Source organism: Limulus polyphemus, unplaced genomic scaffold, assembly GCF_000517525.1.
Source record: "Limulus polyphemus unplaced genomic scaffold, Limulus_polyphemus-2.1.2 Scaffold442, whole genome shotgun sequence".
Taxonomy (NCBI): Eukaryota; Metazoa; Arthropoda; class Merostomata; order Xiphosura; family Limulidae; genus Limulus; species Limulus polyphemus.
The window spans coordinates 87,447-106,200 of NW_013666052.1; the positions used below are offsets into that span (position 1 = coordinate 87,447).

The 18,754-nt window shown below is 32.4% G+C and overlaps 1 protein-coding gene across 6 annotated transcripts in view; it reads left to right on the top strand.

Annotated features, from left to right (window-relative positions):
- The first annotated feature begins 3,264 nt into the window (after positions 1 to 3,264).
- LOC106458312 (synaptosomal-associated protein 25-like) overlaps positions 3,265 to 18,754 on the top strand; it is a 46,918-nt gene continuing 31,428 nt past the window's right edge. For 2 of the 6 annotated variants that reach the window (XM_022384485.1, XM_013917811.2), the window contains exons 1-2: positions 3,265 to 3,367; positions 9,738 to 9,885. In XM_022384485.1, the coding sequence (XP_022240193.1) occupies positions 9,805 to 9,885 (81 nt within the window). In that variant the 5' untranslated portion in view covers positions 3,265 to 3,367; positions 9,738 to 9,804. Of the gene's footprint in view, positions 3,368 to 3,726; positions 3,850 to 4,451; positions 4,561 to 9,737; positions 9,991 to 18,754 lie in introns of those variants that run through there. The other 4 variants (XM_022384483.1, XM_022384484.1, XM_022384486.1 and 1 more) reach the window with 4 other exon arrangements.

Below are 18,754 nucleotides of genomic sequence, written 5' to 3' on the forward strand. Positions count from 1 at the left end.
AACAATCACAGTTATAGATTTCAAAGTTTGTAGCACACCGACTATAGCAAACTAATAATATATACTCTATTTTTTGGCGTGTCGCGTTGGTTATATTTATAGCCGTGTGGAGGCGTTCTAGAAATTTCAGTTTTAAGTAACAACACTGAGCTACATTTAAGCGTTTACGTACATACATATATTGTTGATTCTTACTCTCGAGAATCTTCTACAATTTTGGAGAATAGGGGGGGAGAGTTTTGTAATACATATCTAACAGCATAAGCCATGTATTTTTCTAAATATAAATTTAATCCAAACAAACGTTGATATTAAAACAAAAATATAATAATAAATTCGTTACATATGTTATATCCTTCTAGAATGCAGTCACACTAATTTTGAAGTGGTGATGCAAATAGTTGTATGGAGGCCTTATACTGACGTCTAAAAGGCATGAGGGATATATTTTGCTCCACCATTTTGGACCTCAAGTGCTTAAATTGATCTTAGGCGAAAAATGGCAAACCTGTCTTCTAATATCGTTTTATCTCAACCGGTAAATCATCTGAACGAGGCACATAAAGAAAGATATATTGAGAAACTGAACGGCCGTGTAGTTCAGTTTGTTTGTTTGTTGAATTTCACGCTAAGCTAAGGTTATCAATTCAAAGTTAAGAAATGCTAACTCAGATATTTCATGCGTAGTTTTGCGAGAATATCAGAGACAAATCACACCTTTATGTATTATGGGAATGAACACTGGTGTCGGTAACCTAGGGTTGTGAGAAACAACAGTGTCACTTTGGTCTGACGTAACAATATGGTATATCAATGGTATCATCATTACTCTGTTTCCTGTCTCCATCTCGTGCAAAATATTGCTTTCAGTCTACTATGCAGTCATTAACTAACATTAAAGTCAGCCAGTTAAGTAAAGCCTCACACTATTAATGAACAAAGATTTGTTACATTTGTTAACATGTTTTATTTTGTTGTTTTTTCAATTAACTGCTGTTCTTTTTCGAAGTCCCCAGTAGCTTAGTGGTAAGTCTGTACGTTTAAGAAGCTAAAATCAGGTTTCGATATTCGTGGTGGGCAGAGTACAAATATCCCATTGAGTAGCTTTGTGCTTAATGACAATTTACCAACAAACCAACTATTATCGAAATTATTCTCTGCACAATATTTCTGGAACATACTATTTTGAATAATTGATTTTTTTTGTTGGCCATCAACTATGCAGAAATCATCCTATGCTATTTTATTGAGATTTTCGAGACAGATTTCAAACACATAAGCGAAATGGAATGAATTACGCAGAATAAACCTGTATATTTCTTTTGCATATTTATACAACATGTAGATATTATCAAGAGCGTAAATAACATAAGATTCAAGACCACTTGAAACCATAATTAAAGCAATAAATCAAATTAATAAGATGCTTTTATTAATGGAGTTTTAATTCATAATAGCAGTGATGTCACTATACACATGAATTCACAACGGACTTTCGGCGTATTTCATATTTATACGTATATATAATTTAAGGACAACATGGGAATCTGTTAGTCCATCTAGGCCATCCCATCCACAATACTACACTCTAAAATATAGAAAAAATACACAAATTCAACCCATGTCATTAAAATATTTATCAAGCCTTCGCTTAAGGTCCGTTAATTAACTGCATCTACCACATCTGAATGAAAGGCTAACCACCCTTTTATAAAAATAAAGCTGTCTTAGCTGAAGATGACTCCTACCATGTCAAAATTTATACTTGTGTTCTCTAGTTTTATCTTTCTCACCATTAAGTACGAACTAAAATGATGCATCTTTAATATCAATTTCCTTGACAATCCTAAACACCTCAATCAGATCCCCTCTAACTCTTCTTTTTTCAAGAGAAAACAATTTCAGAAATCATAACAATCTTTTGTCCCAGGTACTATCCTAGTAGCCCTCCTTTTCACCCTTTCCAACAATTCAATGTCATTTCTAAGGTAAAAAGTCTAAGACTCAACGGAATATTTCAAATTGGGTCTAACCAATGTCCTATACAATGACATTATTACCTTTTTAAAATACAACCTAAGCTACTATTTGTCCTGCCATTAACAACAACGTATTGCTTGGATGGCTTAAGAATAATCAACCAGAACACCAATATCCTTTTCTGTTAAAGTTATCCCTATCAGAATCATTCTCATAATTCAAATTGTGATGTCCCGCATACATTTTCTTGCATTTATTATAATTAAAAGCCATCCACCATATATTCGTCCAACTCGCCAAATAATGCAAATCCTTTTGTAAAGCAGCAGCAACATCCTCACAGACAACAACACCAAAACGCTAATATCATCAGCAAATAAAAAATTACCATTTCTTTATTTATCTCCTTGATGGAAAAAAAAATATCAGAGGTACTAACACTGAGCCCTGAGGTACTCCACTTGTGACATTAATCTAGTTTTACTGAAATCCATTTATAACAACCCTCCGCTTTCTTCCATGCAGACAGTTTTCTAGTCAATGAGCCAACCTCTCGCTCCAAACCTTCGGAGACAACTTTTTAGCAAGCCTTTTATGTGAAAATTTGTCAAATACTTTCTAAAAACCCAGATACACCAAATACATACCCGTACAGTCATCTAAGAAAGCAGTAATATTGTCAGAGACAATCAAAAATATTAGTAAGGCAAGACTTCCCCTAGTGAAATTACATTGATTGCCCAATAACTTTTTAAACTTTGTTAAATGGTTATGCAAAGCATCCTTTATCCTTCTCACCGCTGGTGCCAGTTTCTAATCTCCTGGCAGCTCCCCACTATTCAAGGATTTTCAAAAAAAATTGTAGCAAGTAATTCATATCTCCAAGGAAAAAACATAATTTGATAACTCAACCATCCCTTCCTATATCATCCCTCAAAGGCCCTACTCCCATCCTAACATTTTGCTTACTCTTAATATATTTAAAGTCCATTCTAATAATATTCAAAATTTCAGCCTACCTTGTTTCGTATAGTTTTTTATTTGTTAATTTCCCGTTTAACTAAATGTATTGAGCAATTATAATCTTCGAAATCCCCCACCTTTGCAGTCATTTAAATTGCTTAAAATATTAATAGTGAAAAGTAATCGATACAGTGAGCTTAAAAACGAATTTCATCGACAATTTTCATTATTTTTAATAATAATATTGTCATATAATACTTGATTCATGGTGTATAGAGTATAAATTGACGTCACAAGGGCTCCAACTTCCGGCTACTACTACTACTGAGTACTAGTACTTGGGTTTATTTTTCGTTTTTAACAAAGCTACATATTTATTTTTTGAACTAAATTAACATTACAGGAGTGAATTTGAATGATATAAGTAAGTTTAGTTAACATGTAAGCTTATTTACTTTGATGATAAGTTAGCATTACCCGTTGGTAATATTAAACTAAAACTTATGTTTAAATGTTTTACAGGAAGTAACCTTGCAACTTTAAGTTTAAAGTTACATATCTAGTTGTACTTTGGCTACGCCTACTGTGGTTGTTTTATGCTCGGTAGGCTACAATTTAGTGCAAATACAATTTACAAAGTACGAGTATATTGTGTAGATCTGCCTAATACTGCAAGCATAGAAGATTAGAAACAATGGCAGATAAATGCACAATCAACTTAAGATAAACGGAACTAAAACTGAGTGAAACTAAAAGATGTTCTAGCAGTATTAGGCTTAATAATATCAAACTATAGCATTAATAACTAGTTATATATAAATTAATTCAGAATTTAACTTATTTAAGTTATTGCTACTTTATAACTTATAACTATAAGTTATATAAGCAATTTACAGTTACAAATTAGTAAGTGTTACTGGTACTACTATTACTAATGTTAGTAACATTAATGATATAACTTTAATAGTGAGAATATAGATTTTTTTACCATTACTGAGTATTCATTTTTCATCTGTAAAATTAAAAGTAAGAACTTAAAGAAGTTGAAATTCTCCATTTGACAAAGTATACTGATATTATTCAAGAATGTGTGGTAATTGATATGCTCTCCTATTAAAACTATGTATCTTAACTGTTATAAAAACATAAATGACACATTTGATTGAAGAATGTTTATTTTAATTTCTATTGCCATACTTAGAATTGAGATATTGGTTGAAAAATACTATATTTTGACTCCTTCAATTCACAGTAATACAGCAAATTTTCACAGTTTTCAAAATATTATTATAATTTATAATAAATCTGTTTAGTTTGCATTGTGTAAGAACATGTACTACTTCAGCACAAAGCAATGATAACATTTTGAAATAGTAAATTTCAAATGATTTTTTTAGACCATACAGTACTAACAAATTTGTAATCATGATGTGTTAAACAACAAGTTCTTGAAGAAGAGGTTGCAGAAAGTATGTGAAAAGTAATTTCTTATTTTAAAATGTCTCAAGCTTAATACATGAGTATTCAAACTGATGAGCTCTTTATGCTATGAACTGAGAGAATGATGAGTGGATGTGAGAATCATTATCAAGATATTGAATAGACCTGTATTAAAAAGTAAGTGTTGGAAACTAACTTGCAATGTTTATACTTGATAACTTCTTAGTATTAACTGATATTGTACATAGTCATCACATTTGGTATAAGCTTTTGCATTTTTCTAAAGTGCCATACATACAGCTACTCCAGTTTAAAACATAGAATTTTAAACTATATTTCTGTCAGTTTGTATTCTGAGCTTGTTAAGAAAAATTGGGAAGCTTAGAAAATGATAAGGCTCCTGGGCCAGATAATATTTCCCCAAGGATTTTGAAGGAGGTTAAGGATTGGATATGTGAGCCACTTGCTACTATTTTTTGCAAGTTCTTGGCAGGTGCCAAAGAATTGGAAGTTAGCTAATGTCACACCACTTTTCAAGGGAGGTAATAAAAAGTGTCCCAGTATTATAGGCCTATTAGTCTTACATCAGTTGTGGGAAACGTTTTGGAAAGTGTGATGAAAGATGCTTTGCAAAGTCATTTAACAAAGTTCAGAATTTTATTGGATAGTCAACATGTCTTGCCTTACAAATCTTTTGACATTCTTTGGAAAAGTTACAGCTTATGTAGATGAGGGTACGGGTGTAGATTTGGTGTATTTGGATTTTCAGAAAGCCTTTGACAAGGTGTAACATAAAAGGCTTGTAAAAATGATCTCTATAGGTGTGGGGATAAATTAGATAATTAGTTAAGAGAGTGGCTGGATGGCAAAAAGCGGAGGGTTTTTATAAATTGAGTTCAGTCAGTCTGTATTAATGTCACAAGTGGGGTACCTCAGGGCTCAGTCGTAGGACCTTTGCTCTTTTTGGTTTACATCAATGACATAAATGAAGGAATGGTCAATAAATTACTTAAATTTGGTAATGATATTAAGGTCTTGGATGATGCTAGCTATGAAAAGGATGCTGCTGATTTACAAAAGGATTTATATCATTTAGTGAGTTGAATGAATAGTGGCAGATGGATTTTAATTATAATAAATTCAAGATAATGCATGTGGGTTATCATGATTTGAATTATAAGTATAATTTGGATGAGAATTATCTTAACAGTGTCATAAAAGAAAAGGATCTTAGTGCAATTGTTGATCAGTTTCTTGAGCCATCCAAGCAGTGTGCTGTTGCTAGTGGTAGGGCAAATAGGATTTTTGGTTGTATCTACAGAAATATTGAATACAAGTCTAAAAAGGTTATAATTTCATTGTATAGGTCACTGGTTAAGCCAAATTTGGAGTATTATCTTCATTCTTGGGCTCTTTACCTTAGGAAGGACATTGAATTGCTGGAAACTGTTTTCTCTTGAAAAATGAAGAGTTAGAGGGGATCTGATTAAGGTGTTTAAGATTGTAAAGGGAATTAATAGTGTTGATGCATTATCTTTTTTCATACTTAATTGGGTTAATAGTAGGACCAGGGGACAAAAATATACATTTTGGCAAGGTAGGAGTCATCTTCAGCTAAGACGGTTTTATTTTTCTAACAGGGTGGTTGGCCTCAGGAATGGGTTGACTTTGGATGTTTTGGAGTTTAAGAGAAAGCCTAATAACTACATGAATGATAAGGGCTGGCTTTAAGTTTTTTTTGTTTTTGTTTAAATTTATAATAATTTAGATGATGGGACAGTTGAGATAGACCAACATGTCCCTTGTTGTCCCTAAACATTGTTATTTTATGTTACAGGCACACATGACACTATAAGTAGGGTCATTGTGAATGTTACTGTTGTCTTTGTATCCACATATTTCTTTGATCCTAGTGGGGGAAGAGATACAGTTACTCTTTTTTCTTCTTCTTTACCATAAGTAACTAATCAGTACACATTTATTATGTTTACTGTTTATTTAGAAACATAGAAAATAATTTCAGAAAAGCCTTCTGGAACAGTTTTAAACTGTGCATTAACCAAACGTTTTTTAATATTGAAAGTATCAACAAGAGTTTTGATATTAAATAGTTTCAGATCCACTGTTTAAAATTCAGGCACTGGCTCGTATCATAACGTGTACATATGCTTTCTTTCTTAACTGGCACATAGCTGGTATTAGTGTAAGTTAGAAAAGTTTCAAGCATACATTATAGTGCAGTATTTACTCAACTTTTGTATAGTGAAAGATAAGCCCCATGAATTCCCCTTGTTTTTAAAGGTAACTGAAATTATCCAACTGTCTTAATGTGTTAAACTTAAAGAACAATATGTATATCATTATGAGCTTTAAAAAATATTTTTGGTGCATTTAATTTTAAAATAAAACCATTCTAAATTCATACACTTGCTGAAGATTATAAATATAATTGCAGTAATTTTTATGGTAAATATTTGTAAACTTTTGGATCTTGGCACATTAGATCTTATATAGGAAGGTAAATATATGGTCATTCCTTTAATCTGTACTAATCAAAAGTAGTGTTTGTGAAAATGGTGTAGAATATCTTGCCAGGATGTTATCAGATGATTAACATATGATGTTTTTGGATGAATCAATTTCTGTGCAAATATTAGATAGGTCAGCTTAATAATGGCAGGGTTGAACAGGAAGTTTCTGGATTACCTAAGTTTTAAGCTTTCATAATGAAGTAGAAAGGGTGGATACATTTTATAAAAAAAATACACAATCTTTATTCACAGACAAAAATAAAAAATAAGGTTCACACTCACATTGACACTTCACATAATTTCTCCTACTAACTTAAGATACAGCTTCCCTTTTCTTGGAAGAAACTATACTAAAACATAAACCAGGTAGAACTGAGAGAAAGCTTATATGATTTCTCTTGGTCATTATCTTATAGTATTTATGTACAGACCAAAGAACATTACAGTTACCAACTCTTTCAATACATAAGAACTACATCCCCTCATGCGGTGGAAGTAATATCTGCTACAGAGAACTAGACACACACAGACAATCAGAACAAGGCAATCTCAATAGTTTTCATGACTAATATGCAGGTATGTGATATGTTTTCTACCTGCTTTTAGTAACATAGGAATTAAAAAAATATTTTTGTTTAGTTAGTTCCTATGCAGTTTTGGTTTAAGAATGTGTGTATATACATATGTTTATTTTATGCCAGGATTTAAGCACGTCAGGATTATGGACTGTTAATGTATAACAGCTACAGTGAGGTTTCTTTAAGATTACAATTCACTGCAAGTAATTATAGTTAAGACAGAATTTTTTTTTAACAAATAGGTATCTTTGGTATGCCTATATTCAATGTTTTTTCTGTCCAATTAATATAGAAATATTCAAACATTTGTTTATTCTAGGTATATGCAGTTTTCACATGGCATGTAGTCAAGAAAATATTAACTTGATTTTATTCTAGCTAACATTGTTCTTTCTCATTCTATTGGAGATACCATCTGGACTACCTATGAATCAATAGCTGTAATGCTATGCTGCACGTTGTGCAATAGTGTAGACAACAATGGCTTTCAATTGTAGGTCAGATGGTATCTACAGATTACAGCCTTCCATTTGTTTCAATGAGAACGATCAGTTACATAAGTAATGCTAGTTGCTCTGGATTAGTCTGAGATTCCTGGTTCAACTAAGTAGCTTGAGATTTAGACAGTGTGGAACATTATCTTGAGTGAATAAGTAAACTTGGAAATAAGTCTTGAGTGAGTAAAGCCAGCCTGATCAATTCGCAAATCAATTAAGGGTGATTGCCCATCATCCAGTGCAAGTACATACATTGTGTTTGTGGAATTAATAAATATTGTTTTCATTGTGCATCACACTTTGTGTCCAGTCCATTTTATTTCACAGTACAGACTCAATTACTTTTAGCACAACCCAGTATTACTTCACAATTTACCTTGTCAAGCTTTCTATTGTGTAACAGACCTACCAAATTTACTCATCTGGGAAAGTTTATTAGAAAATGCCACACCTTCATTCTCCATACAAATATCTAAAAATGGATTTATCACTAAGTAATCTGTTAATTTTTTTTTCCAGTTTGGCTTAGTTTAGATATAGAAATTGTATGGCTTATTTTACTTACTTGGCTTACTGAATTATCCATTTATGTTTTTGAATGTGATATTGAATAATTTTGTCTTTGACGAGTTTTTCAAGAATGTTTTACAAAATGGGTGTTGAATAATGAAATTTTCTTCAGTTTATAATTGTTCTAGTAGCATTTCAAAGTTAGAAACATTGTGCTGGGTGAGTGTCAAGGTGTCAAGAACTGTATGATATTTAATTAAGTATGTATTCCCCAAAAGTTGGAGTTTTGATTATAAGCATTTATTTGCATATTTGAACTTGCGTATGATTGTAAGCAGATATACATATTCTTCCAATTACTTGTGTATAAGTTAATGGAATAATTTTGATATTTTGAAACTTTGGAAATAATTTTGGGTTATAAAAGAGTACAGCACTGGTGCAAGGGTAATTGGTGCCCTAGGCAAACTGTCCACCTGGCACTCTTGCCAATTCCTCATACCCAACCACTTCCAATATAAAGGAATAATATCTGGAACGAAGGCCTACTTGTACTGATTTATTTTACACCTAACATAAATGAAATGATAGTAAACGATACAAACTTTATTTTATTAAATGTTCCACGCCTTTCATTAACCCTATAACATAAATTACACTGCATAAAGTCTAATATAATTTATGATATAAGACATGCCAATAATAGTAAATCCTCATAAAGAAGTATGCTGAAAATAACTTAATGTTTTTGACACTTAGCGGAGTACTCCTGGCCTAGCAGGCTGCATAATATTCAATCTACAATACAGTTAAAACTGCATTATTGATTGTTAATATTGTATTTTATAGTTTACTCGTTTTTTTTTGCACCCCCCTCCCCAAGAAAAATAATAAATAAATAAAAATTTGCCACCCTAGATGAATGCCAAGTTTTCTTAATGATTGTGCTAGCCCTGAGAGAGGAGAAAAAGGGTAAAAATTAGGAAGGATAAAGAAGAAAGAAAATGCCTATGAAAGGGTAAATAAAATAGGAAAAAAAGAAACTGTATATTAACTATTAGATTTTGTCATTGAAGTTGAGTCTCTATGGCAGTGTTGTGAAGACACTGAAAAATTTGGGAAGAATTGTATGAGCCTTGATTAGAGTACAGAAAAAAAAATTGTTATTATAATCTTTACCTGTGTGTGTGTAAAAAAGTGACACTGTATAATTTTTCTCTCTTTTTTTTCAAATATAGGTTGTTGGAAGATACATACCAATTTCTGTGATTTTAAACTGCTCACTACTTCCAAGAATAGATCATCATGTCTGCATTAAACAATGATTCTGCTGGATACAGTGAACTAAACCAGTATCAGATGAAAGCAAATCAGGTTACTGATGAGGTCAGTTATCAATGAGTGAAGTGTCTTTTAGTACATTTTAACAATTAGTTGATGTAACTGAACTAAAACCAGTATCAGATGAAAGCAAATCAGGTTACTGATGAGGTCAGTTATCAATGAGTGAAGTGTCTTTTAGTACAATTTAACGATTAGTTGATGTAACTGAACTAAAAAAAGCTAACATATTCATATTATAGACTTGAATTCATCAGTTGGATCAACCAATTGGTTAGCTTATCTTGATGACTGTGAGTTTTGTGTATAGCCACCTCTAAGTCGTATTAATGTAAAAAGGTATATAATTTTATTTGAAATCAAAATACATGCTTTGGTTAATTAACAGAATGACAATTGAATTTAGTATTCAGTTCTACTATATAAAGCTGGACAATTAACTGATATAATTGAGTACACATCTGTCTTGATACAACATGATCACCAGAACACAGTATTTAAGATCATAGTAAAAACAATGTCATATTAAAGATGATTTGACCATAAAAATTACCCCACTCTCCTGTTTTGCATGCTTATGCAAGGTTCATCGCATAATTCAAGTATTTGTGTGGTATATGTCTAGTCTACTTTTTAAATGATGACTGATTTTTATTTGTATGTTAAATTATTATAACCTAATTGAATTAATTTTAATTTATGCTGTTAAACCAATAATTTAAAGATATTTATTAGTTATACATTTGAATTTAGATCTCTGTTATGTGATAATTACACGAAATTAATATATTGTGAGAATTGCTTTTCTACTTTTTAAATTATGGAAAAGTTAATTTTTTGAATGTAAATGTGTTTTAAATTTGTATGTTAAATTTTTTTCATATTTTTGTTGAAAATTGTATTAACAACTGTTAATATTGAAGAAGTTATTTTGAAATTTCATGCATTCAACGAAAATGTAAGTCACACATGAACAAAAGGTATTAAGTTGTATCTTGCCATAGAAATAAAAAGTCATTGTAATACACCGGGGCTAATCAGACCTATGCTGGCAGTTTATAAAACTCGTTTGCAAAATTAGTAAACATGATTATAAAAACAATAAAATTGAAAATCATTGAAAAGTAAATGAACAAACATGCAACAAAATCTTGATGTGTTCTTTTTTTTCTCTCCTCTGATCCATAACCTTATCATTCATAATGAGGATCATTCTAAAATGAGAGGTTTACCTATGGGCATCAGTTACGTTGATTAGTGCCAGCTAAAATAATCAGTTTGTGTAATTACTGTTTTTCATTATTCCAACTGTCTAAATAATTGAAATATATTATTTCTCATAATTTTCAACTAATTCAGTGTTGTTCAGCTTAATTGATTAGTGTCACAACTCACAGAAATAAGCAATTAATTGAAATTATTACAATAATTGATCATTAGAACTATCCAAGTCTTATGTGAGAATAACTAATAAGTTGAATGTAACATATTATTGAACCTAATATTTAAACACTTAATAAATTCCACTAACTGCCCACCTCCAATACATTGTACAGGTGTGTAACTTGGTAATTGCTAATTAAGTAACATAAAAGTTTGACTCGTAATTGCAGAAAAATTTCAAGATCTGAAAATTACTAGCAGATTACTTCACACACACACTAAAATACAGGTAATATGTAAACATTGTCCTAACATTTCACACATTCTATAGTGCATTTGTTTCCTGATTCTATAGAATTTGATTTTGAAAGATTTGTGAACTTTACATTCCTAAAGTGTTTTCTACATAACATTGAAATTTTTCACAAAAGAAAATAATTTTTTTTAATGCCGCTTTCAAATATTAATGGCTACTCTACAAAATTGCATGCTTTATATGTTGTTATTTCATATTTTGAAGATATATTTTCCAATGGATAATTAGAGAAATTAATCTTCTAATAAATGAAAAATGTCAAGCTTATAAAAACATAAAATTCACCTGTAAAATAGTAAAATTAAAAGAAGTAAAAATATTTCTATCATCAAGACAAAGAATAAAAATTTCATGCCTCAAAACATCAAATTTCACAGTGTTTTATGCTTATATTAAGTGCAAAAAAAAGTCAAGGATAGTTTTTGGTCCTTCAAAAAATTTAAAGAGGAACCTTTTATGGGAGAAGGAAACTTTGCTAAGCCTTTTTGCTTTTTTTTACTGGTGATTTTACCAATGAAAGCGAAGAAAAATATTTTCAGACTGGCCAATTTTAGTGCTTAAAATAGGGTTTCAATACCCTTGGTGGACACAGTGCAGATAACCATTTGTGTAGCTTTGCATTTAAAAACAACCTTTAAGGGTGGGGAAGATTTTTACCTTAACTTTATTTATGTTGAAGAAGTGTAAACTACCTTATTTTTCTAACAAAGGCTCAGCAGCAGTTTGTTGGTTGTACAGACCTATCTTCCTTTACCAAATTGGGAAGAGTCTCTTTAATTCTTGACAGCTTCTCATTCTCTGCATTTCCTATTATTTCAAACATATTTTTAGATTCTGCAGCATTTATGTGTGAAAGCATTTACAATGGTTAAACAACAGAAAGACTGGAAAAGAGGATAAAAGAAAACAGTTATGTTTCAAGTATTCCTCAAAACGTTCTCAAAAACTACAATACTATAATATTTCAAAAAATGTGTTAAACATTATTGAAGCTCAAAGAACAACATGTTGTTAATACTTAGAGACTCTTCTAATTGTGAACAACTAACAAACTGCTTCTGAATTTTTATTAGTCATATAAGGTACACCATGTTAATATTCATACATTTCATGTTATTATTGAAGAAATGACTTTCAGGAAAAAAATTTGAATAACTTACTTGAGAATAAAGTTCTTAATCCTAATGAGAGTTACTCATAAACCTCAAAGAAGCTTAGCAGAATATTAGTATTTCTTTCTCTTACTATTACTTTTCAGAACTCTCTTGACACCAGAGAAATAATGGGTGACTTGAAAATTTGTGCTGTGATCCTTAATTAAGAAAAAACTTCTAAGAAAGGTTATATAAAACCTATAGGTTCATTAGATTAAATTGTTTTGTTAACAATGCATTAGAATATGGGAATCTGTTCTCAGAAGTCTAAAACTGGCATTAATGGTTCTCCAAACAGTTTTAAAAAAAATGTTTCCTTGCCTTATAAATATGTTAACATTTAGAAAGACCTCTGCTTTTTTTAACAGACTTTTAATTATCATCATACTCTTGGTAGGTTTTTTGGTGTAAGATTGCCCAGGAGTTTACAAGAAATTTTTGGGGACAATCGGAGTTGTTTACAAATGAATGTTTCTCTTTGCCCCGCGCATGGTAACAGGGTAAGAATGTATGTGGAAAAATGTAAAACTTGAGAAGATTTGATTCTTCCTATCCATCACTTTGTGTTAGGCAGTTGTCTAGTGCAGATGTTTTGAAACTGTGCTGATTTCAGACAATTTATTTTATTTTTGCAAAGTAGTGCTTTACAATTTCTATTTTTTTTTCTATAGTTTGTTCATTATAGTACTTGGCCAAGCAATTTACCTTGGTTTATCTTGTTTTTTATTCCAATTTTTTTTACTTGTTCACTGTCAATCATGAATTCATAATTTTGTGTCAGGTCTTCAGCTTCTATTCTTACTATTTCGAGTGCTGTTACACAGGGTTCAGGACAGAGGGTTTCAGCTGAGGATTTTTTGGCCATCATTTGTCGGGAGGTTGATCAGTAATGCACACTGTAGAGATGAAGTGTTCCACCAGACCACTAATACATGTTTCTTGCAATAATTTGTTACACCCAGACCATACTAACCCATGAACTTTCATAGGTAAAGCAGAAGGGGATTGCTGCCCATCCCTTTGATTGAATAAATCAGGGGTGGTCTGTATTTCAAAACAGAGTTTTTGTGGTTGTCCATTGCACTGTCTCCAGCATTCCTCTGGACTCTCCACTGCATTTATACTCCCTGTTTTGTCAAGTGGGGTATGAGAGTCCTTGCAATTTTCCAGTTCCTAGCCACTGGGGTGGTGGACCATGGAGGCAACCTCCTGAATATGTTCACTTCTATTCAGCAGAGAGTAGGGTGATAGTGTTCTGCTGGTGTAGATGATGTAGATCATCTACTTGTGCACTCCACCTCTGTGCAGTGAGTCTCAAAGGTTGATGTTGTGCATCCATGCACTCCAGCTTCTGTGTGGTCCTATCCAAGAGATGATGATATGCATATATCATTATAGTATATTCCATGAATTTGAGTAGATCTGCAACTTTACAGTTCACCCCCCCCCCAATTGGGATCCCTCATCCTACCATGAACTGAATGTTGGTTCCCAATAAGTGGTTTTGGATTAGAGCTGAACTAATCACCATAAATCCTCACACACATGTTGGTCTTGATTCCTCATCCTACCTTGGTCATGGGTTTATGCTTCATATGCTCCACCTCCATGTGGTGGATCCTGGAGGTTGATGTTGTGCAGATACGATTTGATTCACCTCAGCTCTGTGGTTTCTCAGGGTGTTAGCTGGTCATTCATGCACTCCAGTGTCTATGTGGTCCTATATGGAGGATAATGTTGTGCAGGACAAATGTTGTCCCTCTGGCACTTCACACCAGGGAGGTTGACTACCTGAAGCAGATGTTGCACAAAGTGAAACTGGTCCATTTTGGATAATGAAGTGAACCACCACATTGGCATATCTCTTCCTACTATCATTTGGATGTTCGATTCCCAGATGACTGGTGTTCGTTGTAAATTTGTGCACATGTGCCCTGTTTAGTAGATCAGTATGGGAATTTTCTCCTTCTGTTCTACTCCTGCCATGGATCACATTATGTATGCTCGATCCACCTGGTTTTGGTCTGGAGCTGTCCTGCCAAGTGCGGTCTGTTGTGCCCTAGCCATTCTACACAATGGAACACATCCATTTTAGCCTTCCCCACCATCCAATCTCTGGATAGGGACCCTACTTTCATTCTTATCATGGCTTATGATTCCAGTGATTTTAATGGGATGTGAGGTTGGAAACACCCATTTTTTCTCATTCATTGGATGTGTTCCTCCCAATTTCCACCAGTTTATGTGACACCTACTACCTAACTGGGAGAAGAGTATACCTGGTACAGAAGTAGTGCAGTATCCCATGTGTGTTCCTCTCCTAAAGGGGGATTACACCCCGTGGGTGTTCTTCAGAAGCTTTCGAATGATACTTATCTATATCCCTCCACCTTACCAATATTGGATTCTAGCTATAATGTGAGCAGTGATATAGTGCCGTATCAGAAGGTATTATTTTCTTACACTAAAAATATATTTCCAGTAGGTACTTACCTCTTCTCACACTTCCCACCCTTTCTCCTCACGTAAAACCCATGCTTAATTTATGCCTAACTTCAAAGTGATGGTTAGGTAGAATCGAATAGGGGGAGTCACATGTATCAGGAGGGTGTATCACACTCCTATTGGTGGAAGGTTGTTGCATGATGACTTACAAGCAAAGATGCATTGAACCATGTTAATTGCAGCATAGGTAGGAGTTTCAAGGCTTTGGCATGTGAAAAAAACTTGTATATAGAGAGCAGCACTGAACGAGAGTAGTTATCTTGAGAGAGGAGGTAAAAAACTATCAGAAATATAAGTTGAACAGAATTCATCTCACAATTTGAAAATAATGGGACTGGACTATTACAAACAACAAACTGAACTCTAAACTTCTGACTCAACAATACAACTTCAACACAAGAAGTGAGAAAAAAAGAAGGAACCTAACTTGTTAAATTGTTGCAAAATCTATTTAATGATGAAACACATACAAATTCTAATCAGTTATAACTCATAACACTTAAAAATTCTTGAGTTACAAGCAGTCCAATCTAAAATGCCAAATTCTCAAATGTCTGACTTAGCTAGTCTTCACTTTTCTTTCCCTTTTGTACATATACGTTTAATTCTGCCTGATAACAAAATTATAACTTGGCACAAGATGATTTTTGGATATTTAGAAAACATCCAATCAACTTATTTATATAGTGACAGACTGATTTACTATCAGTCATAGTAAACCTAAGACAATTAACTTGTATACATGACTATAGCTATTGTGACAGTCTTCAGCATCACCTAGTGTCAGTCATTTTTTTTACAATGAGATTAGTGTTACAGTGAACTCTGATAGGTTGTGAATTGGCAACATGCAAAAAACAAGCTTAAGAGACATCTCTACTAAATGAGAGGGAAATGGGGTATGTAAAATATGAACATAATAACAATTAGCAAAAAAATAAAGGAATATCACCTTACTCCTTCTATTAAACTGTTACGACATTGAGGTCACGTGACTAGTATCACGCCACGTCATTCTCGAACTTTCACGTCTTTTCCTTAAATCTTTCTAGATATAGTGTAGTCTTGTATATACAAGACCGGCCACGAAGCGACGGGGAGATAATAAGTAATTGAATGTATACGGATAAAATATTGTTGGCCACGTGAGACGTGAGTTATAGTGTTGTTATAGAGCGATTGTTGAAATTAAGTGTATCGTAAAGTTGTATTCGGAAAGAATAAACCAGTTTTATTTAAGAAAGGACTTATGTCGCTAAAGTTTCGTCGGAACGAATTTACGGAAAATTAACTAACGAACAGAGACGTAACAAAACTTTTGAAAAATGACAGCTTCTGTTATTGTCAACATCAACTCATTCCATAGGTTAGTTTCCCTGTTAAAGATAAAACTATTCAATGGAACCAAGCCAGTCTTTTTCCAAATCTTAAACTTGTGTCTTTTCATCCTATACAAAGATAAATATCAGAGACCTTTATCCTTCTTATCCCCAGGATAATCCCATAGACTTCAATAAAATCACCTCTTACTGTCTTTTCTGGAGAGAAAATAAGGAATTTTAAGCTAGCCCTATAAAAAAAACTCTTCCATCCTTAGAATCCTCCTAGTAAGCATCCTCTAAACCCATTCTAAGATTTGCAAGTACAGTCAATATTTCCCTGGAAAAATTGTGAAAATATTTAATCCAAAATATGCAATATGAGACAAACATATTTGAAGAAAAAAGAACCATTTAATTCTTTATAAAGTTTTCCATTCACACACACACACACACACTTGAGTAAAATAAAAATTTAAACACATTTTATTTGTCATGAAATTATTAATTCTCTTCTTAAACTTCTGTAAAGTGTTAGCTTCTACTGCAGCCAACAGGAACTCATTCCATAAGTTAATTAAGGTATATGAAACTTAGATAACATTATCAAATATTAAAAAAAAAAGTAGACTTACCATTAAAATTTTATTAAGAGCCCATCTGATCTTGAGGGGTTAAAGGTTTGAGCTAACAAATTAGAAACTGTAAAATATTAAGTGTCAACAGAAAATCATTTATCATATGAAATAATGGAGTTTGAAGCTTATTACCTCTATAAGAATCCAAATTTATAATTACAGTGCTGTATTGTTAGTCTTCTGCAAATTCCAAAAATCTGCTTTGAGATTTTATTTATTAATACATTAAAATATCTCACATTTACCCTTTAAATTTTTCTTCAACGACATATACAAGTAAATCACAGAATCAAAGCTTTATTTTGACGATTCCAACTGTGTATTATACGCCTTCTTTATTTTCGTATTTTTAGTTTTGTTTACGTTTTAATAAATATGAAAATTCTAATAATAATAGCTGTAGGTTTCATAAGATATTATCAATAATGTATTCAACGAAGTTCAACCTGCCAAGAAAATAGTTAAGCAAATAATGAGTTGTTTCTAGCTGGTAGTATGAATTAGTCTGTGTATTTTCGGTTTTAGTGAAATACTTGGATCTGTGTTATCTAATGCACATACTAAGTTATTTTATACAAGCTATATTGTTAATGTTGTGATTTGTTTGCTAGCAGATGGCACTGCGTGTCATGATGATGACGTCAAGTTGAGATAGGGATTCTATGATGTTTTGCTGAAACTTGCGTTTATATTCTACCGTCAAATTTAATAGAAAACTTGACGTCAAATTCCCTAAAAATAGAATTTTCTACGCCTCTGATCTTAGCGCCATCATTACAGACCCGCAATTCCCTGAGCTAACAAACAAATTACAACATTAAAAATATAGCTTACAACATGTGCAATCACTTTTGGTTACTTATTAGCACGGTAACTACAGAACGGATATCTCAGTTATGGAATTAACGTGTTTTTCAAGACGTCCAACACGACATTCAAAATCGTTATTTTTTTTTTTATACATCCCACCAAGGGTTTAACTGCTTTACTTCTACTACAGATAAACTGGAATCTGGTATTGGTATTACTCGTCGGTGAAGTTGGGCACTATTTCAGTGGATGAAATTGTTATAAAACGTAATCGTTTCTTATTATCACTTAAATTTATTCTAGGTTTGAGCTTCAGGGTAAGTAAATTTATAGTGGCAAATGAAGTGGTAGCATTTGTATGTCGCAGTCGAATGTGTATATAACAACTTATACAAAATGTTACCTTCGAGAATGGTTTCACTTAATGTTTGATGCTACAGTAGTGGAAAAGTCATTGTAATTATGTGCTTTTACAAATATTTTGTTGTTCTTGTTTTCTAACGCTATCTTTCCACTTTCTTTTGTATTTATAATTAATATATGTTTTCAGTTTTCATATATCTTTACTGTACAGTCGCCAATCGTGGCCAGCCAGCGCTTTAATTGAAAGTTCGCTCTATTTGGGCACTCCCGACTGTTTTACCACATCAGTTTTTATTCATTTTGTACTCTTGATCATTAAAATTCTGCTATAGTTATCCAAAAAACTATACGCAAAAAACTAGCGATTTATAATTCGATGACGAGGAACCCACTTTGAGACTAATAATGGCTGGAGACGGCTTGAAT